The following is a 27,630-nucleotide window of genomic DNA, read 5'->3' as shown; positions in this document are numbered from 1 at the left end:
GGAGCTGGTTGTTACTGCAGAGCACACTGTGGATTTGTTTGTTTGACAAGTGAATGTGTTGGAGTCTTTTAGAGTGGCGGAGGCCTCCAAGCTCCCACTCGGACTGAATGTTGAACTGATGTAAACCCCTTGGCCTCCCTCCTGCGCTGCAGAGCGACTGTATGAGATATTCATTTGCACAGGGTTACTGAAGAAATGAAAATGAAATGGACCCAAATTGAATCTGCAGGTGAGGGAGATTAGGAAGGTAAACACTTTCACTGAAGTAGCTTCTTCGGGCATCTGTCATCCTCACGGAAAGGTTACGCAGGGAACGTGAGGCCTTCTTTGGCTAAAGCTGTCTTGTCAGAATGAGAGAACGCTCTGAAAGGCAAAAGGTCAGAAGCAGTGCTCTCCTCACGGTAATCCACGGCTCTTACATGTCATATAGATGTGCAACAAGCTGAAAGTGATGTCCTGATGTTTTAAAAATGTCCTCATCTCGCTCTCTCCTCTTTTGCCTGCAGGTTTTCCACCAAGTATTGGATGTCCCAGACATGCATAGTATGTGGAAAGGGAATGTTGTTTGGACTGAAATGTAAAAACTGCAAGTAGGTTATTAAGACTGGTTTTTGACTTAAGTATCATTCAATCCCAATCGAATTCAGTCTTATTATTTTTTTGCTTGTTTTATTATTTTTGTTGTGCTTTTTTTTTTTTCTCTCTAGGTGACATGTTTAAGAACCCTTTTATTTTCATCTCACTTGAATTGGAATTAGCAATTAGCACCCTCTTGTTTGTTTTTCTACATGTCACCGCTTCCACTTTGCATAGGTTCAACGCTGTGTCAAAAAAAAAAAAAAAAAAAGATTTCAATAATAGCAACAACAAGTCAAACACTAACCAAATTCCTGTCCTTCTCTATGCACTCAGGCTGAAGTGCCACAACAAATGCACCAAAGAAGCCCCACCTTGCCATTTACTGATCATACAGCGAGGCGGACGAGAATCCCTCAAAGGTATTTTTTTTTTATGTAACATTTCCTGTAAAGCTTAAGTCACATTTTAATCAACATTCATGGTAAAATTGTTATGAGAAAATTTTAAGCTGTGAGTCAGACATTCAGTATAAGGCCAGCATTAAATACACAAGGGAGGCAAGGAAAATTGGACTCAAGGACAGTAATTTCAAAATAAAACAGGAAATAATAAATACATAGTGTTGAGTTTCTAACTTTATGTAACTACAACAACGATAATAATAACGATAATGTCAAATTTCAAAGAACAAAAAAGTCTGGAGAAACTGTTTTTTTCCCTGTAAATTTCATCCAGGTGCATGATGGGAAATAATCTTAAAGGAGGTCGTGACTCTGCAAGATCGCCAGTCTTTACAAAATCTTAGAGTGTGAGACTAAAAGCTCTGTGACTAATGAAACACTGTCTTTAGATGTGAGCGGGCGTCAGACTTGAATCTTTTAAAAGTCCTATAAAAGTTAATCAGTGGACTAGGACCAGAACTAGATTTCAAGATTTTAAAAACCCCGCTGCTTCCTGCTTTCTGCCCTCATGATTATTCATATACTTGTGTATCTGAGTCCTTAGAACTACTGAAGACACTTTTAGTCAAGTCCCCATTTTAAAAAATGAACGAGCCTCTGCTGGTTTAAGCAGATAAAAAAGTTATCTGCTGATTAATTAAGCCACTTAGGTTTGACAAATGTGATTACGTCATGCACTGTTTGCACTGACAGAGGCAGCACTGAAAAAATTCACATTATCTTCTATCACAATTGAGATTTTTTTTTGTCCTTTCTCTGCCCCCCCCTCCCTTTCTCCCCCTAATAAGATCACCAAGGAACGACTCAAGGTAAAGAACACTAATTAGACTTCTTCTATCCGACTTTAGTAAGCAAGAGTGACAATTTCTTAATGACAGTTTGCTTAATGAAAGTTTTTTTTTAACAAAGTGTCTGTATGCGATAACAAATGGATGGTGTTCAAGAAAGGGCATTTTGTTCATTTTTCACATTAGAAGCAGGACCTGATAACGAGTTTTTCCCCTATTTTTTTTTTACTAAAGCTGTTAGGTGAATATTGTTTAATTTCGGTCTCCCACACTGTATCATTGTTCCTCTGTGCTTCTTTTGTGTAGTCGCTCGTCTGGTACGGACTGAATCAGTGCCATGTGACATCAACAACCCGCTCAGGTACACAGACCTGCACATCAGTCAGACGCTCCCCAAAACCAACAAAATCAACAAGGTAAGCGTAAAAAATAACCTGTGTATTATAATTTGTTTGTAACCTGTCCTACATATCACATTCCTTCCATTTTTGAGGGGCGGGAAAATGGTTATGAGTCATGCAGTCTTTCCCAGGGGATCAGGAAACCGTACGAAAATATCTTCAGCGGTATTGATGTTTACACAGATGGATTTGTGTTCATACAATGAATATTTTCCAGCCAGCACACCTAACAATTTCTGCTCCGTTCCAGAGGAAAAAAAAGTTTGCTGGTAATACTGTGATGGAAATCCGGTGTGTGTTAAGAAAGTGAACCTGTCATTGTGAGAACTTTGCAATTGCAAAACTTTTGTGTTTTGTGTTTCCTTCAAAAAATATTGGTAACGGATAATGAGATCATGTGGAAATGATGATAACAGATCATTTTTTATACTTCAGCCTTGTTGTTAATTTCTGTCATATCAGACTGTCATGATGGAACTCGTGGAGATTGTTGCGACATTAGATATTTCCCATGGGAGGATAAATGAACAGGAGTGAATGTACGTATTCCTGCATGTGAAAGCAAAGGTAACGCTAAAGTACAACCTGACACAGGATAAAACTTATTCTCTGAGGTTTTAACAGATTTGTGCAGTTGATCCGTCTTTGAGTAGCTGCAGGATGGTTTAGAAAAATTGAAGAGAATGAATTGGAAGGACAAAGTCCCTGACAAGAAGAACCCACCCCTGTGGGTGATGTATAATGTCCTGTCCAACCACTCCTCCAACCTAAACACGATATAGGTTGTTTTGTCCCTACCGTCAGATACGATCTGGAAGAGCGTACCACCGCCAGGCGTACTGGAAACTTGGTTTGGTTTAGACACAAAAACAACTTGATTAGAGTTAAAATAACCACTTCCATAAGGTAAGAGGCCATTTGTCGTCATGGTTACTGTAATAAATGCGGTTAAGGTTGTGGAGTGGTCATGGATAAAAGAAATAACGTTGACTGTGTGTATGAAATGGGAAATGAGCAGCGGTCTCCCGTGTGTTTGGTCGACCCGTCCATCCGCCCCGACCTCCTCCTCCTCACGTGAACTTTGTCGCTCTTTATAGTTCGTCGCATGATTTCCTCCTTTGCTTCCCTCATAATAACTACGGCCTCTACAGTCACCTCACAATATAACGTAACTATGTGTCGTAATACGCTCCTTGTACAGACGACCAATGGAGTCATTTTATAATGTCTTAATTCAATGAAGTACTTTTACATGACTACTAATTCAAACTAAATTGCATGACTATAGGAGAACCTGAATGTGTGTATGCATGTTCAAATACAACGCAAAAATTGAAATCCTTGTTCTGAAATTATGAGAAAAAAATTACTAGTCCAAGGTTATAAAAGACTTTATTATATTCATATTTAACAAATATGCCCAGTTTTAACCTGAAATCCTTTAAACTGACTATGAAAAAAAATTATTGACTATAACTCAAAATATAATCCACTTAACTTCTGCTTTTACTGATGTCAGTAAACTTTCAACACTCACAGAACTCATTGACTTTTGTGTTTTACTTTTTGCTGTCTGGTGCTTGTACGTGTACGGCGGACCTGTCAATCACTGCTGCTGTGATAGCAGGTTCTAATCCTGGGTTTTGATCTTACTTCAATGAACCTGAAACTAAAGAGTGTGCTTCAACTGTTATTAAAAAAGTAGATTCAAAAGTATCCGAGGTTCTTTTTGAACTGGGACACACTTTAGTTAGGGCACAGTCTCTCGCTTAAACCCCTGCTGATACACAGAAGAGACGGGTAACACATCAAGCAAATAGAAAAGGAAAGATATTTTATAGATTTCTTTTTGGCTACATTCATAGTCAAGTCCACACATTCACAAGTAAGATAGTGTTATTGCCGTTAGCTGTTTATCACACTCACTTAAATCCTTTGGACTGAATGTGTGATTGTTTAAAAGGACATGGAAGAGATGAGAATAAGCACAAATATCAGCTTCTCAACCTGAGCTGTCTGTTTATTTGTGCAGATAAGTTTGATTGTAGAGTTGGTTGTGCACCAGTTTCTCCTCATTCATTACAAATTGCATATATTTTGCATCATTTCAGACCATTTCTCAAAGCATACCCTAAATCTTTAGATGGATTTCCCTCCTCCCACTGCGCCCATTGATTTCCCTTCACTTCAGTGGGCTCCAAAAGTCAACTAGCACAGGCTTGAAAGTTGCTTGAGGAACATCATCCATCAAACTGAAGCATTGGCTGTCTTTATGTTTTGTCAGTAACGTTATCATCACGTTGCAGTTAAGTTCTGAAACCTTTAACTGCTGGTGCATTCAAGGATGCTCTGACATCTGAGATTTAAGAGTTCGATTTCTTTTTTTCTTTTTTTTTGCTTACTCTTATATTAAATTTTCAGACTATGTAATTAATAAAGTGTTTTTCATCAGAGTCAGTGCAACCAGGAGAGACTTACTGAAAAAAAGTGATTATTTACGAGTTATTACTGAAAAGTGGTGCACAAACAGGCTTTGGTTCATCAGACTCCATTATGAAATCATTGTATTTAGCCAGTATTAGAATTAAAATTGGATGGAGTCTAGACAGTGGTCATGACGTAGATCTAAAATGAGTTTGAAAACAAAACAACATCCTCTAGAAGTTAAGTGAACTGAACAGATGTGACCTGGAGCAAGATTTCTGAGAAACTGGAGTGGACCTTGACTTCACTGACAGTCTTTGGCTGCCTGTGATGAATGTGGGAAGTGGAGGTGACAAACGCAGCCCAAAGAGGAACTGCTTTACATTCTCCCAGTTAAAACTTTATTAATTACCTGCGGTCTTGGTGAGATCAGATAAGTGAACATCTGGAAGTCAGCTGATTGAGTGAAATATGCAGAGTGGATGTGAGCAATTTTCATTATACAATTTTAGTTAATCTTATTTTCCTGCATGTTGGCGAATCCTTGAATGCACCACTGTGGATATGTTTTGACAATGCTTCCTGTTTACACCTGCAGCCCTACACAATAATAACATAACTAAGGCAGCATATTGCTCATTGTGATGGATTGCCTCTGTCAGGCAAGTTTTCAAGTCTTTGCAAAATGAAATTAATGAAAACCAAGTGCTGCCTGGAAGGTAGGAAATCAATCTAGAAATTTGGCAGTAAGAATCAGAGAAAGGCGAACAATAAAGTAAAGCGTTCAAGTATTTTTGTGATTAACAGACGGAAACTTGCAAAATCACAAAGGCATGTTGACCCTCTCTTTTCCGTCTCTTCTCAGGATCACATCCCAGTCCCATACCAACCAGACTCCAGCAGTAATCCCTCGTCCACCACCTCCTCCACCCCGTCCTCTCCGGCTCCTCCCCTGCCCAGCAGTGCCACGCCCCCCTCGCCACTGCACCCCTCCCCACAGTCAGCGAGGCAACAGAAGCAGTTCAACTTGACAGGTATTCGAATGTCCTGACTTCACTCAAATGTAACAGGCGGTATAAGGTTCATCATGTTTATCTTCTTAGTTTAACATTTTAGCATGCTAACATTTGCTAATTAGCACAAAAGACCAATTATAGTCCAGGCTGATGGAAGGTATTTGGTGAATCCAAGTATAACTGACTGACATTACCAGAGCCAAGCTGCTAGCAAGGCTAAAAACCTTGAGCAGCTTTTTATCTCATAAAACTAAACGGTCCTAGAACATGCACAACTCATGCACAACTTACATGCAACTTAATGGCATCTCTGAGTAGCCCACCTTGCTTTGACAACAGGAGGATATGGCATGCCTTGCTAAGTGTAGCAATTCTGCTAAAAGCCTGTAAACAAAGAGTGAAAACCAATTATAAACAATCAAAAGAAATTAAGAAATATCTTTGTGTGAACTTTAAATTTGTGCTGTGAAGCAGAGCCGTGTTTCATAATCCTTTCATGAACTAATTTAAGTATAAAAAAACAGCCACTTAAGCTTCTTCTTTTGTCTCTTTCTGCAGCCTCCAGTTATTTCAAATACAAACAACAATTCATCTTCCCAGGTAAGTACCTCATAATTGATCATTAGCCCCACCCATAATGCACTGCAACTAGCCCAGGATGAGGACTGAATAAGGAGTATGGACTCAAATTAGGTTCAAAAAGATTTTGATCTTATGAAGTGATGTTCACAAATAATTCCAAATTTTGTAGTTGTAAATCATCAACCTTTTTTAAACCTGTAAAATAAATCTGCATGAGAAATTCATGTGTGTACAGTTGTAGGAAAAAAAAAATATTTGTAAAAAGGAAAAAAGAAACAGTGTGAGTAAAATCTGTGAACAAACGAAATCAGTGGTGAGCTGTGAAAAAAAGAGGTGCTTTTATGAACATGTGTGTACAGATACAAGGCAGAAAACTGTGTCTTAAAACATGTGATGCTGAAGTTACCCTGCTTCTACACATGAATCTGACTAGACAATGACAATTCAATGACAAAGCAGCATCCAATCGGAGGGCAGGTGCAGCAGGTGGATGACGGGGGCGGGCTTTTCAATGACCCTGGTTTTGACCCTAATTTGAGCCCATAGAGGAGGAGGGTTCTTTTGATGTTGGTGATGATTTTCAACTCCTCATCTTGGCCTGCTTTAAGACTCTTGGCCGCGACGCCCACACATTGCTTTTCTCATTTGGGGCTTCCTAATGATTTGCCGGTGCCTAGACTCTTTGCTTTTGTCCACACTGGTACCAGTCTTTGCTCATTTGGCAGGTTATTACAGCCGAGACAACCTGAAGTGGTGTGAGGAAAAGGAATGAAATGTAATTGAGATGTGCGGGGGGCAGGACTTTCATGAATTCTCGAATGTACAGCACACAGTGGTGCCCAGGTTCTGATTATTGTAGTCACACACGCTGTGGACTATTTTTCACCTACATTACATCAGCTACCTGCATGTGCAACACGGTCAAACGCTACCATTTACTCTTAATCCCAGCAATTTAAAACCATTATGCTGTAAGCGGAGCTAATGCTGCGTTCATGTCAAATTAAATTTACTGTAAATGCTGGCACTTGTTTAGGAAAGAAAACAAACAAACAAACAAACATTTCCATCAGCCAACAGTATGATTTAACATAGTGTCTGTTTTTGGTGTCACATTGGAGTCGAGCATATCCCAGCTTACATTTTTGGTTGAAAGCAGCAATAAGCTTCAAAAGTTGTCAGTCTGTAACAGGGATGACAGACATAGCTGTGTATGACTGTCTCAGATTCACACCACTGGATGATTCGGAGCCTCCAGTCCTCCTGGATCGCTGGTCTTTGGAGTAAATCCATGCAAACATCCATGCAGGCTCCACACAGGAAACAAAACCATGGGTCCTCCTTGCTGTGAGGCAACCGTGCCAGCTGCTAATGCACCGTGCTACAAAGGGAATGTTTTCTGTGGCTCCCACTTTGTGTCACAAATTGTCAGAATGTGCCAACAGAGGCGGCAAGCGTGCACTGCGAATCCTGTGATTTCTTTCAGAGGTGGATGCAATGCAACAGCTGACCTTACTCTACCGTTCATGTTGAACAGGCGGTTGCTTCCAAAGAGGAGCATTCAAGAGAATTCAACCTACTCTTCCTCCACAATATGACTTTGCAGCATATGCTGTACGCCCTGTCATGGTGATCAAATTAAATGTATTTCACATACTTTAAAAGACACACTGTGAAGGCGCAGCGCAGTGATAACACATTGCACATATATCAACACATTATCTCCCCACTCCACAGAGCGTGCCACTGTTCCCACCATGGGGACATCTTCTAAGCTGATTTATACAAAAGGAAAAAAGAAAAAGCCGTTGAATGTGGTTTAGAGAATGTAAATCTGTCTTTGCTTCAGTCATACACACGAGGTGCAGAGGGAAACAAGTGTTGAATTCATGCGCACTGTCAGTCACGGTCCCTCGTCAGGCATTCAATGCACAATATATCGTCAGTGTATCATTATATGGTGGATTTGATGCCTGACAAATACTCACAAAAAAAAGAAACTGACCGTGTGTGGGAATTGATTACTTGCCTTTGCTGCTGTCAAGCCAGCAAAAAAGATATGTTGTCGTTGATTCAACCATACAAAGAGCAACCATGAACAATCAATTTTGATAACAAGCAAATCAGAAGTATTTACGCTAGCCTCTAATCTCTTTCCTCTGAACTCTTGAACCCCAGTACATATACAAAAATACTATATACAAGATATATATATATATATATATATATACATATATATACATACAAGAACTTTTTGTTCTCATTTGAACAAAAAACGCAAACTTGGGACGAGGTAACGTTCATAAAAAAGTATGTTCTGTGAATGAAATAAAATCCATGTGAAGGTTTGAAAAAGTTACAGACTATAGGATTTTTAAAGTATTCTTGATTGGTTTGTAGTATCCAATTAAATGTCTTCATTAGCATATCTAATAGCATCAGAAACCTGTAGGAGAAAACACAACAGCCCAAGCTCGACAACTCAAAGTTTGTATCTCTGTAGCCGCCATAGGGAGAAACTGTTCAGTAGCTACCCCTTAATGCAGAACTAGAAATCCAGTTTAAGATGAAGATACATCTGTCCAACCTACACCTGATACCTTCTTCTTCTTCTTCTTTTCTAAAACACTAAAAGCAAAACAAACAATGTTTAGGAATAGACACTGAATGCAACTTTGTTCTGATGTGTTGGTTTGATATTTTGTTTGTGATTAATATCTCCAGATGTTGCTCCGGAGGCTCCTCCCAGCAGAGCACCGCAGGTCATCCTGCACCCTGTCCTGTCTGAACCAGGGTGAGTAGAATCTATTGCAGGAGGAATTCAATAAACCCACATGGCCACATTTAAAGAAATTAGGAAAAGTGCCCCTCTGAACTTCATCAGATCCATCATCCTCTTTCAGTTATCTCCCTCTCATCTGCATGCTCTCTCTTCTCCTCCTCCTACTCCTCCTTCTCTCTTTCTCTCCGTGTGCCGCTGGTCAGGGGCCGAGTCAAATTTATTGGAGCACGGATATTTGGGTGACAATTTCAATGCGAGGGCCCACATGACGAGCACTCGGAGACTGATGTTAGCATGGCCTTTAGTTCATGCTACACTTGGGATGCCAACTGGATTTCCACTGGCTCTTTGAGGAAGCCAGTGGTCACGGGAAAACAGCCGGAAGAGGAGGAGGAATGATGAGATGCCTTTCGACCCAGATGTTAATTAGATTAGGATCTCAATCTATCACAAGAAACAGGGCAAAGGAACCTCATTCTACAAGCGGATGGTCAATTGTGATGAAATATGGACCGTACCCATGGATTGTTAATGGATTAATCAATAGCAAATAATGCCACAGTTAATTTTATTTTGGAAATATCAACACAGTCTTGAAAAAGGTTCCCAGGCAGAGAAAGACAAAGGGTACGAGTTAAGAGTCTAAATGAAGGTAAAGGACACGGGGCTGCAAATGTTAGTGATGTATTTGAATTTAATATAAGCTGTTTTTGATATCTTCGTGCCACAGTGCCGTTAGCAGCTGCCGGCTTTGAGATAAAAAAATGTAAAGCAATGTGTGAGAATAATAAAAATCAGAAGAAACAACAAATGACAATAAACATACATCACAGTTGGCTCAATTTATGTTTGAATAGAAGGGGATTGTCTGATGACTACTGGCACATTCATTACCATAATAATTATCATGAGACAAAGATTATTTTCTGTACGTTCAGATTATATTCAGCTATTGAACTGCAGAGCTCGACTGCCGGTTTCGCACAGGGTGAGACAAATGCAATGGAGGAATTTTATTTTTTTTTTAAAGCAGCAAAGCAGGAGAGATGATCAGGCGGAGACAGGTTGGTCTCTGTAGACACACACTGCGGCTGATTGTGAATGAGCTGCAGCTGTGTGGGCAGGCAATCTCTCAGGCAAGCAAACTCAGTGAAGACAAGATGGTCATTTTCATGGGGATGTAACTGACCCTTGTACAAATATATTAATTTATGTATATTAAATTTATGTGTATAAAAAAAAAAAAACAGCTGTTCATGGTCCAGATTTGCATATCTTGTAAAATCTGTGCAGTTCGCCATTAAAACAACTACTCTGTCGTCAAGCATTCGACAATTACAACTCCCATGTGGCTTTGACAGACTTCTTTTTTTACAGTCGGTACGGGAGTGGACTCAATGTCCATTTAGCTACAAAATCATTTGGATATCTTTGAAGGGCCATGTTTTATCTTTTTAAAAGATCAAAGAAAGAAAAAAAACATCTATCAGGCATCAGTTTTCAGATCAACGGTAAAAATGAAAATGAAGTGGTGTCTATTCCAGTAAGTGCTAATTTGCCAATAAGTAGAGATGCGTCAGAAAGGACCAAAATACCTCCAAACAGTTTGATTAGCAAAGTATTAGAAACAACATGAAAACATTTGACTCTAAAGACCAAATACCATTGATTACAAACTAATCAGTGACCACTCGTTTTCCAGGGTTGTTAAGGTAAGTGGGAGTGAAAATAGTGTAGACTATGATAAAGCCTTGAGTGCAGGTTTCTGGTCACTGAGTTTCTGGAAAGTCAAGGAAAGTCAAAGAAAATTACGTACTGATAAACTCTCTTGGGAACAATGAGATTTCTTTTCAAATTTTTATTCACTATTCACTATTCAAGGATGTACAAGGCTTATACTGTATAGTTTCGCCATGCATCCAAAACATGGTAGTTTAAACCCAAAACATCACAGAAACATATTTCCTCATCTCCTTAGAAAATGATTTTTTGGTGATTTTAGGTCTCACCGTCAGTAAGTTATAAAGAGTCATGAAACTGTTGCGGGAAATAGAGAGATGTTCTTGAGCACTGAGATACTGTATATATCTCCACTGGGATCACTCAGTAACAGCACTACATTATTGGCTTCTCAAGAGCTGAGGAGATATACCTAAACAGCCATCCATGCATCCATCCATGCAGCCATCCATCCATCCATCCATGCATCCATGCATCCATCCATCCATCCATCCATCCATCCATCCATCCATCCATCCATCCATGCATCCATGCATCCATGCATCCATGCACCCATCCATCCATCCATCCATCCATGCATCCATGCACCCATCCATATGCATTCAGCTGAATTTAAAAAACAAAAAGAGATAATGAAGAAACCTCTTGAAAAAGGGGTGAGAATATACATAAAAAAACATCTTACACCTTTGCACCTTTAACCATCTACTCATTAGTATTTCTGTAGATGGACAATTTTACTATTTCACGATTTCTCCTTTTGTCATTCTCACAGTCTCTCTCTCTTCGTGAATACATGAGCGCGGTTGTGAAACCCATGTTCTTCTGATTTAATTAATGCTATTGTCCCTCCTTTCCCACATCTTTGTATGCTCTTGCAGTGGCAGCTGGCAGATTTCTCTGGCCTTAATGGCCTCATCCCAGGGTTAATGAGGGCCTGTCTCAGACCCCAGCACCCGGTTGGATCCCCTCATTAGAGCAGAGATCGAACCGGTGGTAGGGGCCCTTGGCGCCACAGGAATCACATATTATTTTATATGCTGCCTCACCTGTGGTCTTTTCCCAGAGTCCAGGATTGCTTTGCGAACCAGTGTTAATATACCACAGAAAGGTTGTGAGAGGTTACACGCTGGTGTTACACAGCCAGCTATGTGGACGGAGGAGGATGGGTTGAAGAGGGGAAGCAGGTTCCTTTTGTGTCGTGCCATTGGCACCCACGGTGTAGGTGGCAGTGTACATGCCGGGGTCAAAAATTAATAGGGACTGAGGGCGCAAATGCACTTGAAAGTTCATAAAATGACCGTGAAATTAAAAAATAGGGTCAGAAAATGCCAGCAGTAATTAGGAGTGCCTTTTCTTACATTTCATCCTGTTCACACTTTATTCATTTATCTGTCAAACAGTCTTGGTTTAATGTGCTTTTTCCACCTGTGGGCCACTGCAGCTGATCTCCAGCATAAAAGCCTGTGGTCCAGTAATTATTTCCAGTGTTATTTGAAAATACCAACCACAGCCTGTTTGAGTAGAATACTACCTAAGAAAATGTCAACTGATTCAACAAAAAAAAAACAGGATAAACAAGAGTGATGAAATTTAAAAAACGTATCTACAAATAAAGGCTGGAAGATAGATTACTTGGAAACAAAGCGGTAACATTTAACTATCAGCTTCTGTCGCCAGTGTGCAACGTTAGGAAAATAATGTTGGTGTGTTATGATTCAAAATAAATGTGTGTATGTGTTTGTGTGTAAAATCCAACCCTAAAGCTGAGATCAAGATATTTTTCTTTGCAGCTTTATTGCAGTGTGTAAAAATGCTCTGGTGCACCCAACATCCAACAAACAGTTCAGTCCCAAGTTCGAGCAGTGCTTACAGACTCAGGGTTCAATCAATGGGTCAATTAAGCTGAGAAGGCAGCTATCATACATACATTGTTCCATACATTAAAACTTGATAAATTCCATTTTAAATGATAAAACTCCACACCTGTTCACTGAATTGATGTTCCCAAAAAGTTTTATTGGATATAGGCCAGCCATGATATTACATCTCCCATCAGGTTTCTCAGCATGAGACCAAGTCCACAAACAAACAGACTTGCCCTGACTGAACCCAGGTGTGGGCTCCAGGTCAAGTTCTATCACTATGGAAACAGAGTATGAGTTAAATTATCAGCCAAGAGAATCCAATATAATAAATTTATATTACTCATAAAAATGTTACTTAAAAGATCTGTAGGTTTAATAGTAGTTTAATAGTATATGCCAACACGTAGGAAAGGTATTTCAATCACTCAAAGACAATAAAGGTCAAGAAATAAACAATAATAAGTCCACAAGTAAGCAACTTACATCAAGCAGAAATCTTTTTTTGGAGGCATCAGTAAAGACTGCAACACTATCAGAATGGTGGAGATCAAAAAATGGATCATTCACACTTTATTAGAGCAATAAAGAACCAAAACACTGTTTGAAAACCTGATCACTGGAGCAAAAAATTAAAAAAAGAAAGTGTAGGCTCATCAGTTTTGTGTGAAAAGAGACCTGCTTTATCTTCACTGTTTTTCTAATAGATTCATTTCTGCATCTATTCTTCTTGCTTTTAGGAACGAGGGCAACCCTTTACTTCAAATCGAAGTTGAACCTACATCAGATGTGAGTCCTTCTTTTAATCTCTCGAGTGACGATTTGAATGCATGTGAATGTCAGTTTTTTTTTTTTTACATTCACTAACTACGTTGTTTTCGCTTTTATCAGCGTGAAATTACTTGCGAATCCCAATGAAGACAAAATGGCTTTCGCTGTCACTTGTCACAGTCATTTGCATTGTTCTCTCATTTAACATAATTTGGCTCAGCTCTCCGAGGAGCCTCCAGGTAAAGTTATGCGTCAAACGCGGCAAGAAGGAAAAGACGCAGCTTCACAGATCGGCCATCGCTGTTGCTGTAACAGTGATGTATTCTCAGAAAATGTGATGCATATTGCCTCGAATAATAATCCAGCAGGCGTCTTTGAATAGGTCATTTTCACTTCTGCAGTGCATTATATTTAAAATCAAATCAGAATAAATCAGACACTTTCTACCCCTGGCTGCTTTCCGTTTTCGTAACTCTGTATTTTAGGTGGTAATGGCCCAAACAGCAGTCTGTAAAATTCTAATGCACACAGCTTCACAGAAATATGTGTGACTTTATATAGAGGCAACATATAAGTATATTTTTATTTTGTATATTTTTTTAAACATATGTCAGAACGTATTAATAGTTCTGACTACATCTTTATTGATGAGCTTTAAATACATTAATTTATGGAGTATATGCAACTTATCTTAACTTTGGAGGTCAAGTAAAGATATTGAATATGTACATTTGCAATGTATAAAAATGACATGACACCACACCACAAGGCATTACAGTTGACAGATACACAACTGTTTGCACTACATGAAGATCTTTTCTTACTGAAACTCCTACTTCATATGGATTGGAGGAGGTTTAAGCAGATTATAATCCTCAGGCTGCTGAATGCCAGAAAAGAAGAATTTGACATCTTGGTAGAATATTTTGACATCACTCTTTGAGTTGTATAAGAGTAATTTTAATCACCAAAGTTGTAAATCTGTGTAAATATGAAATGTAGCCCCACAGCTCCAGAAAGAACAGTTCATTTTATCTCAACACAGAATGAGGAGGGCAACGACGAGGACTCCGGCGATGAGTTCGAGGAGATGAACCTGTCACTCCTGTCGGCCCGTAACTTCCCGCGCAAGGCCAGCCAGACCAGCATCTTCCTGCAGGAGTGGGACATCCCGTTCGAGCAGCTGGAGATCGGCGAGATGATCGGTAAGGGACGCTTCGGCAAGGTTTTCCACGGACGCTGGCACGGCGAGGTCGCCATCCGCCTGATCGACATCGAGCGCGACAACGAGGACCAGCTGAAGGCCTTCAAGCGCGAGGTGATGGCCTACCGCAACACTCGCCACGAGAATGTGGTGCTGTTCATGGGGGCCTGCATGAGTCCACCACATCTGGCCATTATCACCAGGTAAAGATTATTTAGTACTGTGTATATTGTCCTCTAATCCATCGTATTCTGTTTTTGCAGGTAGTTTGTAAGAAATCAACATACAATTGAAAACACTGTGAACAAAGGGAAAACTAAATGATAAGATTTAATACTGTCTCACACCAGTGTGCAATAGTGTCCATCAATTTCTTCTGAGTATACTTAATACTTTACATACTCAAAACCTGCTTATGTAGTATGGCATTGGGACGCAGCTTTAGCTTTGAAGCGTTCGCTGCAGAGTGCACAAAAACCACACAAAAACATGAGAGCAAATATAATGTAAAGGCCCAGTTAAAGCAAATATAACCATTACTAAATTTAAAGCATTAACTGCAGTTATAAAAAAACATTATATTGTGAGTTTAAAGGTAATGCAGGAATATGAATAAAAGTGTCCATAGGAAAAGCTTCATGTGGAATCTGTCCAGTATCAGGGTGAATATCCTGTAAGAATGTATTAAAAGACATGTAAGTATAGTTATTTCTAAATATATTTGGATAGTTGGATTTAATTTTTACATTGCATCTGATTATTGCCACCATAATTAGTATAAACAACACTGAAATCTTGAAAAATATCAGTACACCAACAGTATGAAATACTGTAATCCAAATAAAAATAATAAAGAACATATTTGAAATTCATAAAATTGTGTAAAAATGAATAATTTAACCTAATGTAGAGCTGTATGATATCATGTGCAAATGTGGATGAATCTGGAGGTTATCACAACTTTGTGTTTTGTCAACACCATAAACCATAAAGAAAAGTATGGATTCATCCAAAGCATTGAAACTGTTTATGACCGAAACAGCCAGTGTCAGCCAAAATTTAGCAAAGATTTCCACATAGGTAATTAGGTATTCCAAACTAAGAGAAAAGGCAGGAAAAATATGCAGAATAAACAAAAGAACACGTTGCTCACTCATTTCCCGCTGACCACTGACTCTCCTGAAAGTTGACATCAAACCTCTGGACTCTCTGTGGTTACTCTGTGGGTCGGCAGTTGCTCGACCTCCAGATCCAGTCTTTGTCCCCTGGGAGTCATTTTAAATCAACCACAGATCTGTGCCCCTCACTCGCCTCTGGGACAATGAGTTTAGAGCGGCTGACAATGAAGCATGCAGAGGTTATGATTAGAACAGGCCGCCGCTGTTGTTGAATGAATGGATGAACCACCCACACCTCACAGCAATATTGTATCTGTCTTGACTACAGCCGATGACAGCAGATAATACAAGTGTACAGGGTCACAGCGAACTTGCACGAACAACTTTAATTATTTCATGGATTAGTGCGCAGATTTTTTTTGCAGCGAGTATTTTCTCAGTTATAACAAGAAAGACGAGGCTGTGTTCCTGTTAAGGACCATCACAAAGAATACTCTCTTGTTTAATTAACTGGCACAGCTAATAATGTTCAAAAGGAACTTGTTCGGATATTTGCCACTCTCCCACTGTCATGTACACAGGCTGTGAACAAAGAGGGAAGTCTCAGTAAAATAATAATTTACTCTTTTGTTTCCTCTCTTTTCGAATAAATTAACTTGTTTTTCTTTTATTCTCTATTAAGAAGGAAAAGAAAGAAAGTGAGGGATTTCCATCATGAATTCACAGCTTCAAAAACGCGTCAGGAAACAAAGCTAATGTACTCCATTCCCATCACATTCACAGTGGTGGTAAATTTGTTGTAAATAACTGATTGACTGAATGATTGACTGATTGATTGGAGTGGTTGATTGCAATAGATGCCAGCTGAAATTGTGCGTGCAGGGGAGCTGACGGCTTCTCAGAAATCCTTCCTGCTGATTGATGAAAATAATAGCAAATGTCAGTGCAACAGGTGGCTTTGTTATCCACCAATACTCTGTTTCTTATATTACAGTCATACAAGAAGGGAAATAAAGTAAAAAAAAAAAAAAAAAAATTGAAGTAAAACATGTGTTCATTATCATACTCTTGAAGCCCAAAGTGCAACATGACAAACCTTTAAAATGAGAACGTATAGGTTTATTAAGGATGAGGGTTTTTAGGCCGCATTAGTGGAAATAATAAATATTGATTGTTTCTTTTTTCTTCGATTATTTAATTTGTCACAAGTGACTGTGGATTGATTTTCGCTGAGTATACAGAAGACAGGGTTGTCTGTCGGGCTGGGTTTTTTATACATGTACATAGGTGTAAGTTGTGTTTGAACATTGAGGGGGAATTAAGTGTTCCCTTGGAAATTTGGAGCATCAAACACTTCATTTCCTTCATATTGGTGATTTTTTTAATGCACCGATTTGTACCTTTAATTTATGCTGTAAATGTTTTCATTTTTGTGTTTGGACGCTGGATTAGCTTGTCTACTGCTAACTTAGCTTGCTAGCAAACATCTCCTCATTGGCAACATTACCTTTAGAGTAGTTAGCAAACTGGCAAACACTGCTTCCAAAAATAAAATCCCAAAAACATAACCCAGTGGTGCACAACTGGTGGTGGTTTTGAGACTTTTTTGAACAATTTTTTTTCTCCTCCTCCAGAGTTAAACCTGAGAGGTTGAGACCCCTGACTGAGATCACAACACTGAGTGCGTGTGTGCGTGCGTGCATGTGTGTGTGCGTGCGTGCGTGCGTGTGTGCATGTGTGTGTGTGTGTGTGTGATTCATATTCATATATTCATATTTTGGGAGTAAAAAAAGTCTCAGTTATGAAAAAAAAAAGAACTGCCCCATCTTGTTGCATCTATGTGTAACATTGCAGCGTTTTTTATTGGTGGGGGGAGCAAATGCACATATCCTAAATATTGAGGGGAGTGTGTCCCCTGCATCCCCTTGAAATCTACGCCTATGTAAATGTATATGGCACAATTACAGGTGACTTTTAGCTTTTCACAATCTTGAACTCCATGAAACGCAGCCTCTTTCTCTCTATAGCGCAGCTTATACACAGTCTGTTTGTCTGCGGTACAGAGGTAATTGTTGTCATGGGATGTTTCTTATGTAAAGGTTTCAACTGATGTGACTCTAAAGCCATAAGCTGCATCTCTGTGTTGAAAAGACCCAGAGGGAGGAGAGCTACTAAAAATGCGGCTGCTGTCAAGCGGTTGTTAGGAATGAATATGCATGAACTGTTGGCTTCAGGTCCTTTGTTGGTCACCTGCATGGCACAGTCAGGGTTGAGGGCTTTAGGTGTGAGGCAGGGGGTGGTTGTAGAGCTGTCTATTAATGCGCCGTCGTGATGGCACCCCTCCAGAAATATGACACCGCCTCCACGAACCGCAGTGTAACAGCTTCCCCCTGGCACCTGTGTATTATTGGGCCCATGTTTCAGTTGAGAATGATGACATTTTATCCTCTAACAACATCTCAAACTGCACTAACTCACTGACACAGTCCTGCACCTGTGAACTAAAAGTGGCAAAAACACATCGAACGTTTTAACAGATGAGTGGTTTGATGAAGTGAGTGGAGGAATGTGTGAAGATAGAGGGTCACCGAGAGTGTTTGAAAAGCTAAAACACTGAATACTGTGGAAGTTTACTCTGAAACCAGGAGCGGTTTACTTAGAAATTTGGTAATATTTTGTTTTTTTGTATTTGTACGTGGGTGGGAACCGAGAAACTGTACTAGAGACAAGATGGTGAAAAATCTGAAAGTTATCGTGGCATCATTAGAGGCATTCTTGCATTGTTATGCTGGGTTTACATCATATTGTACAGACAGTAAAAACATCAACCTCCTAGCTGTAAGGTTTTCTGACTGCTACGATATCTCCCACTTGCCGGAAAGAGTCCACAAATTGATGCTACAGTGGCAACAAACAACACTGCTAACAGTTCAGTGTAAATGAAACACCAATACAATTGATTTAGCAAATTTAAATTGATCTATGCAGCCTTAACAGCATGTTCCTCTGGTTTAATATGTTAACATATTGCTACACCCATGTGTAACTTAAGAACAGAGGCTAATTTAAACCTCATTTCTAAATGAAGGGTGTGGTAACGATGTTGAAACAATGGGTGAGTGTTGTTAGTGGGGCTTTCTCCTTCCCGCCATTCGTCCGACATGCCTGCATTCGAAAAACAGATAAATTACCTTGCTGAAGTTAATTTGCATAACACCTTCCAACAACAAGGCAAACAATGTGCTATACATAAGGCATTAAAAAATGCCTCATGACAAGATATAAAAAGAAACACAAGGCAATATAAAAAAAGAATGAATATGAATAGGATTTAAAATAAAATAGGGGCTAAAACTAAGTTAAAATTGAATGAAACAAAAATGAAAAGAAGAATTTAGATTACAGTGCCGTCACAGTGCAGTGTGAGATATGAACGGGTTGTCCCACATTGAAAGTGTTAAAGGCGGCGAAAGAAAAAAGCTTTAAGCAACATTCAAGCTCAAATTGATGCTGCTCCGTATTTAATTTTCTAGGATGGTACCAGTCACCACCTATTCATTTGGCAACATGTGGGGAATGAGAAAATTACTAGACAAATGATGAAATATAATGATGATAAATGATGATAAGGGATCACCATGTTTTGATCAGCTGGCTTTCGTCTGTAAAATTTGCTATATTTTGGGTAGTCTCTCCTGTAATGAGTCTGAAATGAAGTTAAGAAAATTATTATATTTTTCAACACAGTCACTTAAAATCCTGTCTTTGTTGTTTTTTTTTTCCTTCTCTCAGCTTGTGTAAAGGAAGGACACTTTATTCTGTGGTGCGGGACGCCAAGGTTGTGCTGGATGTTAACAAGACCCGACAGATCGCACAAGAGATGGTCAAGGTAAAACAACTCAACGCTGACTCTCCTGAACACCTCAGCAGTGCACATCATATTACAGAACAGTCACATCGCTCTCTGTCCTCAGGGGATGGGCTACCTCCACGCTAAGGGGATCTTACACAAAGACATGAAGTCCAAGAACGTATTTTATGACAATGGCAAAGTCGTCATCACCGATTTTGGGCTCTTCACCATATCTGGGGTGCTGCAGGCTGGCAGGTAATTATGTTCAATGCACATCAGAGACAGGAGCAATGTTTCTCACCATGTGCAATGCAGGAGTTTTTCTTTGAAACTGACATTATTGTATGTAACAGTATTGACACAAATGGTACAGGGACAACAAAATTCAGTGGATGTAGCTAGTGGATACTCTACATATTTACAAAAAGACAATATGTCAGTAATGCAATAATTCTTTGCGACAGCCAGCTTTTTTAACACCAGTTTGTTGTAACTATAGCACTAAACAAAAAAAAGCTCGGAGTCTCTCGCTGAATATCTGCTTTGTTGCTTTATGGACTTTGAAAAAATAATTTAACTAATACAAATGTTTACAATTTTTTAACCACACAGTTTTTATCAGCTTTTCTGCTTATTCACACTTGTCAGTTATTGTTAGTGGTCCCTATTTTTGACTGGACCGTAACAATAAACGTGAATATCGCTGACTGACTGAGTGATGAAGTTACACTATTGCCAGAACGGTTTTCTGTCAGAAAGGCAACCTAACCCAGGTAGTTTTGGTGTCTACACCTAACCAAACAGCGACTGGAAACGTGAAAAAGAACAGAAAATAATAAGTTAACAAAGTCAAAAATCAAGCAGGACATGAACCCCAGTCTCCTGGGTGAAAGTCGTATGTTTGACCCATCCATTCACCACAACAGTCTCCTGTGAATGCAGTCTTTGTCCGTTATACCGTCGACCTGTTGGCTGGTCGAGTGTTGAGTATTAGGTTTTTACTATTTTTACTTTCAAAATGGCAAGCAGTATTAATAACTGAGCGCTTTTGCCACTAGATTATCCAACTTTTCAGACCCCTTTAGCAACTTATTTTCAAAAGAAGCACCTAACGACAAATCTAGCAACTTCTCGGACAAACCTTAGCTACTCTCCGTAGAAAAGAATCGCCGATCTTGCCTTATGTGTTTGGTGATTTCATCAGACATCATCACTGGTTAACAAGTCTCAATGGACTGCATTTCAGTCGCTATTTCACGCTTGTTCCGTTTGTCTGACAACAGAAACAGCTTTATTGGGGATTTGGCTATATTAAAACACTGTATATGTGAGCACAGAGACTAGGAGAGAAGCAAACAGATGAAGGGCTGAAACCAGCTGACACTAGGCAGAATGCAAATAGCCTACGATGCGGTCCAGCCATATATTAGTTTCTCACCTAGTCTTGTTACCGTTATTCTTCAAAGCAACTACAGCATCAGCAGGAGGCAATTATGTAGCAACATCCCCATTTTTTGACAGGAAACAATGTGGATCATCGGTAATGAGCTATAGTGTTACATTACACTATTGAGTGGAAAAGCAAGAACTTTTGTGTGCAATAGTAAGTCTGTGCCGTACACGTAACATGCCTAATTTACACTAGTGTGTGGTCCTGCAACTTAAACTGGTGTAAATTATGTGAAAACTGTTCAGCCTCTCTTTTGTCTCTCTCTTCTGTCCATCTTTACCGTTGCCATGGAGGAAATTCCCACTTCTCCACTCAAGAACATGAACAGTGTTGAAAAGAGGTGTTCGAAAGTGGGAGAGAAGAGTAACCAGGTCAATGATGAGCAGATAAATTCTGCAGGGGCTGACAGTACAGAGTACAAACAGAAATATCATAGAAAGAAAACAGTGATCCTCTGGTAATGATCAAAACGCTATAAATTGGCTCTCACTGCGCTAACAAATAGAGTATATTTTCTGTAATTTACCATGTCATGGCTGAGCACACCAGTAATCACATATTGTATCCGCTCAAGATTGACCTCATGATGCCAAGACTTTCATCACCCTCTTCCAGTGGAGGTAGTGAGAGCTTTGTGGAAACAGAGCAGTGAGAGCAGCACAGCGAGATGTCTGAATACACCCACAACATCTACATGCAGAGATTCAGCACAGCAGGATTATATTAGCTGTGATATTTTTTCACATACATTTAGCAGAGCATTTCACAACATCAGTCTAAAATATTACAGTAGTTTACAAATCATATTGTTATTAATTAGATTTAAGTAATCTACCGTGTCCAGTCACAAAAAGTTAAGGCAGTTATTTCTAAAATAATAGTTTCATACTCTTTCTATAAATCCTGCACATTATCTTCATCTGTCTCCTGTTGCTTAATTGTAGGTACATAATGCAGAATAGTCTTATTTGCCTTCTTGGTGAGACTTAAAATGATAAGATGGATAACCACTGTCACATCTGTGCGTTAACTACGGAGCTATAGCCAAGAGTTCATCAGCGTAGCTTAGCATAATTACTGGAAACAGGGGGGGAACAGCTAGCCTGGCTCTGTCCAAATTTCAAACATACGCCTACCAGCGTCACTAAAGCTTGGTAATTAGCATGTTGTATTTTGTTTGTTTAATCCTAGGTGGTTGCCTGGCAACATCACTACAACAACAAGACTCCAGTCACTGTGCCCACCTGCAGTTTACCAAGAAATAAATACAGGATGCATATCCCAGTAAAACCAACTAGTCATTTTATTGTTTCTATTTGTGTAGCTGTTAATAAAACGTGTAGGTGGATGTGGCCACCTCCCAGACTAGCTGTGTCCCCGTTTCCAGTCTTTATGCTAAGCTAAGCTAACTGGCTGCTGGTGGTAGCCTCTTATTCTTATTTATCAATGTTGATGTTGCGGCTTTCATTGAGCTGAAATTTACTTCACGTTCAAGTATAATTCAGTGTATTGATTCTTATAAGTTGATCGTTATGTTGACGACGGGTGAGTGGTGCCTCGACACTGAATGAGCTGTTTCAACAAGTACATTGACTACTGATAACTAACATCTCCTCTTTGTAGTTCTGACTATCCAGCCTATCAACTCTGATAACATTGTATCCAACATATCAACTAACTTTTGAAGACACAGGAATATTCAACATAATATGAGTAGCCAAAAGTATGAAAATGAGATGGTAAAGAATTATTTAAAAAATAAATGTAATTCCCCTTTAAAGACCAGAATCATAGATGGATATTCCTAATTAGTCAGGGGATTAGTGTGAGTTAATGATGTCCTTGCTTGCATCTTCTTCTTCTCTTTTCATTATGGTCTTACAACTCAGCAGACTTTTATTACAGAGACATGTATCAAAGCTGATATTGTACAGTTTACCACAGACTGTGATCAAGACCCCATTTGACCCATCTTGCATTGTTATACTAGATACTGTTATGAAAATGCAGAATTGTAACATCTTTAATGGCCACTATTTCTCTTCTTGTAGCCGGAGAGAAGACAAACTGAGGATCCCCAATGGCTGGCTGTGTCACCTGGCCCCAGAAATCATCCAGCAGCTCTCTCCGGAAACAGAGGAGGACAAGCTTCCCTTCTCCAAACAGTCAGATGTCTTTGCTTTCGGGTGAGTGTTTCTGTTCTTCTGAGTGACATAGAGGGTTTACAAACCCCCAAATATATGTGTGAATTCAACAAATTCTTACTTCTATGGAGCAGTGTCCCTGAAAGTCTAGATCACATGACAAAGAGGCAACCCTCATTCACTGGTTTTCAGATCTCATTATAGATACGGATTTTCACTTCTTACTGTACAAAGACGGAGATAATGTAATAATCTGTGATATTTTAAACAACAATTTTGTTACTGTCAGACTTCAGATGTCCAAGCAATAACCATTTAATAAGAACATGATTAACAATTTCAAAAGTTAATTGCTTCAAAATTATCTGATTTTGATATATGCCCCACTACCTGATTACAGGGGCAATCCCATATTCTCAAGCCCCCCCAGGGCTGAAAAATGAGGCCAACTACGGAAGTGCCAAAAACGACAGTTCTTCCAATGGCCACTTGAGTTTGGCTCCAAAAGCGAGTACGTAAATCCCCATAGACTCCCATGTTAGAATGTCCAACTTTACAGCAGAAATATACATGTTTACAGCCCGGTACAAAAAACGGTTTTGGTCTCTATCACTAATTTTTGCTTCGTAACAACTGTATGGGGGGTGAATTTCAGTTTGAGTAACAGGTATGTGAGTGTATCCTTGCTACAAACCGGCATTCATCAAAGTCTTAGCTCCACACGCGCCCCACCTCTTTTCCCATTTTTGGATTAGCCAGTAGCTAGGTGGAATCATGCACTGCCAAGATGGCGATGGCGGAGCAGCCCACTCTGAGCTTCAAAACCGCTCTTTAGAAACCTATGGGTGATGATACGGAGGCTACGTCCATCTTTATATACAGTCTATGCTTGGCACACATCCTTTATGAATGAAGCCTTGGTTATGGTAGAAATGGTGCACAAATAAGCATCGGCAGCTGGAAGACATATCGTAGGGACTGATTGGAGGTTTGGAAGCTCAGTTGTTGAACGAATAATACAAACCAAGAGGTAGTTCTTGAAAATTAAACTGATTGGATAGTTGCAAGAAGAGGTAGAGCCAGGAGACGTCAACTGACTGATGGAGCAGGAGGAGTGAATCAATGAGTAGGGGACAAAGATGTATAGATGAAGTGGTTTCTCCCTGATTGAATCTGTGTCAGAGGATCAGTCTTATGGAGGGCTTTACTTTCGGGTTTCCCCTGCACCTGGTGTTTGGTTCGAGTGTTTACCAGATGGAGCCTCAGCTGCACAGGAGGTTCTGGAGTTTTAGATTCAGGGCAACAAAAAATCGTATCTAAGGAAAAGGATATTGCCATTGTCAGTCCCTCCTGAGCTGCACAGTTTAAGCAGAGTGCTGAAGGCTAAAGAGAGATAAACAAATGGATAACTGCAGTTGGACCAGATAATTGGTTCCTAGTGCCAAAACTTAGATACAATGGACAGTGGTTGCCATTTTGTGTCAGGCTTGTTACATTTTCAGGTGAAATCATAGCCTAGACTCCTTTTGAATCTACCAAGTGACTCCATCTTGACTGCCTTTCAACTGTCCTGGAGGCCTCATGACTTTGAGTTTGCTGACAAATTCTGATTTAAAACGGCCAAGTTCTTGTATGCCCTCAAGCTTTGTTTTGTGCTGTTCTCTAGCTGAAATAGAGTACATGCAGGTGTTAGGAAACTCAATTTCTGGCCAAACTGAAACATCCAAATCCCACTTACTGTTCAGGATATCTTATGGATCTTTGTTGATTCCTATAACCTCTACTTATAACCTTTACAAAAACACTAGGAGTGTAGCTCTTCCCATTCAGAGCAGTGATGGTGGGTTAGTTTGCCACTCAGTAGCGGTGAGGATGTTGTATGTAAAAGGATTTCTGTTACAAGCAGATATAAAATGTTACTTTTGACACATTTTGACTCAAATCATTTCACCTGTTCCTGTAGTTATTGCATACAGATCTCTGCTCTCAAACCAAGGTGTCCTCCCTCTCCTCCTTTTAAGCCTGTTTTTACATTTGTCCTAAGTTGATTAAAAATCCCCACGGCTCCTGTTCTTCCTCCACTGCCATTAGTGCTTCGTTTGTGGGCGTGGACCCTGCTCTGTTGACTCCTAACACAATTGCATTTTCAGATGGTCCCCCATATGGAGGTTTCGTCACTAAATTATTTTAAAGGGAAGAGTGCAGTGCTGGCGCACAATGTCCAGCTGCTCTGTTAGCCCTTGTGTTTCCTAGAGGTGACCCCCATGGCTGTTTTACATATTCATCAACAATTGGACGTCATTTTATCCCCCCTCCCCACTACTGACAAAAAGCTATTTTTATACTACTCAAACTTGACGTGCAGGAGGGGAATGAAAACAACCACTTATTTGCACAGGGAGGGTGAGGTATGGTAATTTTGCATGAGCAGTAATTAAAGATATGTTGTTTCTTTAACTTGAATTTCTTCAAAACTTGAGGCTCAAGGCAACACTCGTCTGTGTTTGCTTAAATAACCATCATTCTAGATCAAAGCTTATCAAAACCATTAAGTTTGAGAAAATTAGCCTGACTGTGCTAGCACTGGCCGGGATGTGAACCCTCCATAGGTGTTGTAATGTTTTGAAGACGTTAGTGTTATTCTAGGTAGTCAAAAGCACTGACCCGCTCTCTTCCTCTGTCCTCCCAGCACCATCTGGTACGAGTTACACGCACGTGAGTGGCCTTACAAAAGTCAGCCAGCGGAGGTGATCATATGGCAGATTGGCAGCGGGATGAAGCCCAACCTCGCCCAAACTGGCATGGGGAAGGAGATATCAGTAAGGCTTTTTTCTTCTTCTTGCTTCTTAATTTGTCACGTTTCACCCCTTGAATCGTAGACTCATTTTACTCAAACACGTTGTATGAACTGAAAAACTAGCTGTGCGTGATAAAGGCAATAACCAATCTGGGGCTGGATTCACAGAAGTGCTCTTTAAGTGGATCTTAATACTCAGTAACAAGGAAAGTTTTCAGAAGAATGCTCATAAGTGAATTTCAAGTTAAAAAAACTTTCTAAAGTGCACAATTAATAACTGTTTAGCCACTATTAAATAATTTTGCACGGTGGTTATAATATGCGTGGAAAATTATTTTTACCGGCTAGCATTGTAATTAAAGATAGATTAAAGTGAGATGCAGAGGTAACAAAATATGTTAGTTCAAGAACAGATTTAAGTTTATAAAAGAAACTGGCATGAAGTTGTCCTCATAAAATTACTCTTACAAAGAGTGTCAGCTTGGAGTTAGTCTTACAGACCCCCCTGTGCCTCTCCCCTGGTAGTATTGGCCTTTCCTTTCTTTGCAATGCACAGTGCAACATGGTATGAGTCCTTGGTTGCCTTCAGTTCACCTTGCTAAACTCTTCCACCCCTCTCCTCTACTCCTTGAAAAACCTCCAGTCTCTGTTCGGACTGATCTGGAGGTTTACCTGCTAATTCAGTTTGCTTAGGCTCTGAGTGGCTGCCAATCTTTGCAGCTCACACGTAAAAGGTCACAGGTCATGTTTGCAAGCATTTTTCTTTACCAATCACACACTGAGGCTGCTATGCTCGAGGTATCAAAAATAGTTTGCTTTTGTACCTGAAGTACCTTAATTGCCTCCACGTTGGTCTATTTTAGTTTATTTTATGTGCATCTTTTAATAAAAGGCCCTTTTAGAAAGTAAATCCAGGGACTAATGTTCATTATTTATTCAGTAACTATGCATTCCCTCTGATACATCTAAAGATGATAAAATGTGCCATCTAACAGCTTGGTATCTCGGTGTTTTCCAGGACATTCTGCTCCTCTGCTGGGCGTACAAGCAGGAAGAGCGGCCCAGCTTCTCCAAGCTGGTAGATTTACTGGAAAAGTTGCCAAAACGGAACCGCCGCCTTTCCCACCCAGGGCACTTCTGGAAGTCAGCTGAGTATGTCAAATGAGTTAGGGACAAAACAAAACAAGCAAACAAATCAGCAACTATTAAAAATCACCCGCCATAACTCTACATAAATAACCCACCTCTTAAAGAATGCACTGAATCCAAAAGCCAGCCCAGTGATGAAAACTGCCCGTGCTGTGTGTATTTTCATGGAATGTTGGCATGTGTGTGTACAGATAATTGACTGTCCAGCTTCTCAGAGCAGTCGGGACTCATATTTTCTTTGGTTTGATTTAAACCATACGGGATATCTTTCCTTTATCTTTTTTTTTTTTTGTCTTTTAATATTGACTTGTTCCCTTCATAATATTTGATTCATTTCCTGGATGTTATCTTGCTTGTACCTTTCGACTGATCACATCATCCTGGACTTAAAAAACAAAACAAAAAAAACACGTTTGAGAACAAATGTAGATTTTTTTTCTCCATGTCTTTTTGTTTTGAATGAATGTAACTGTTGTACATCACGCATTGTATATTTTCATGACATC

The 27,630-nt window shown here is 39.7% G+C and overlaps 1 protein-coding gene across 1 annotated transcript in view; it reads left to right on the top strand.

Moving 5' to 3' along the window:
* Window positions 1-27,381, top strand: part of ksr2 (kinase suppressor of ras 2) — a 92,952-nt gene extending 65,571 nt beyond the window's left edge. The window contains exons 7-19 of the mRNA XM_022752772.1: window positions 507-590; window positions 913-998; window positions 2,135-2,244; window positions 5,519-5,687; window positions 6,228-6,269; window positions 8,976-9,045; window positions 13,379-13,427; window positions 14,455-14,816; window positions 19,524-19,620; window positions 19,706-19,839; window positions 23,086-23,220; window positions 25,868-25,997; window positions 26,994-27,381. Coding sequence (XP_022608493.1) covers window positions 507-590; window positions 913-998; window positions 2,135-2,244; window positions 5,519-5,687; window positions 6,228-6,269; window positions 8,976-9,045; window positions 13,379-13,427; window positions 14,455-14,816; window positions 19,524-19,620; window positions 19,706-19,839; window positions 23,086-23,220; window positions 25,868-25,997; window positions 26,994-27,140 — 1,615 coding nt within the window. The 3' untranslated portion in view covers window positions 27,141-27,381. The remainder of the gene's footprint in view (window positions 1-506; window positions 591-912; window positions 999-2,134; window positions 2,245-5,518; window positions 5,688-6,227; window positions 6,270-8,975; window positions 9,046-13,378; window positions 13,428-14,454; window positions 14,817-19,523; window positions 19,621-19,705; window positions 19,840-23,085; window positions 23,221-25,867; window positions 25,998-26,993) is intronic.
* Window positions 27,382-27,630: the final 249 nt, after the last annotated feature.

The sequence above is a fragment of the Seriola dumerili genome, unplaced genomic scaffold, assembly GCF_002260705.1.
Source record: "Seriola dumerili isolate Sdu_G_001 unplaced genomic scaffold, Sdu_1.0 BDQW01000177.1, whole genome shotgun sequence".
Lineage (NCBI taxonomy): Eukaryota > Metazoa > Chordata > Actinopteri > Carangiformes > Carangidae > Seriola > Seriola dumerili.
This window is presented reverse-complemented; position numbering and strand designations above follow the sequence as displayed.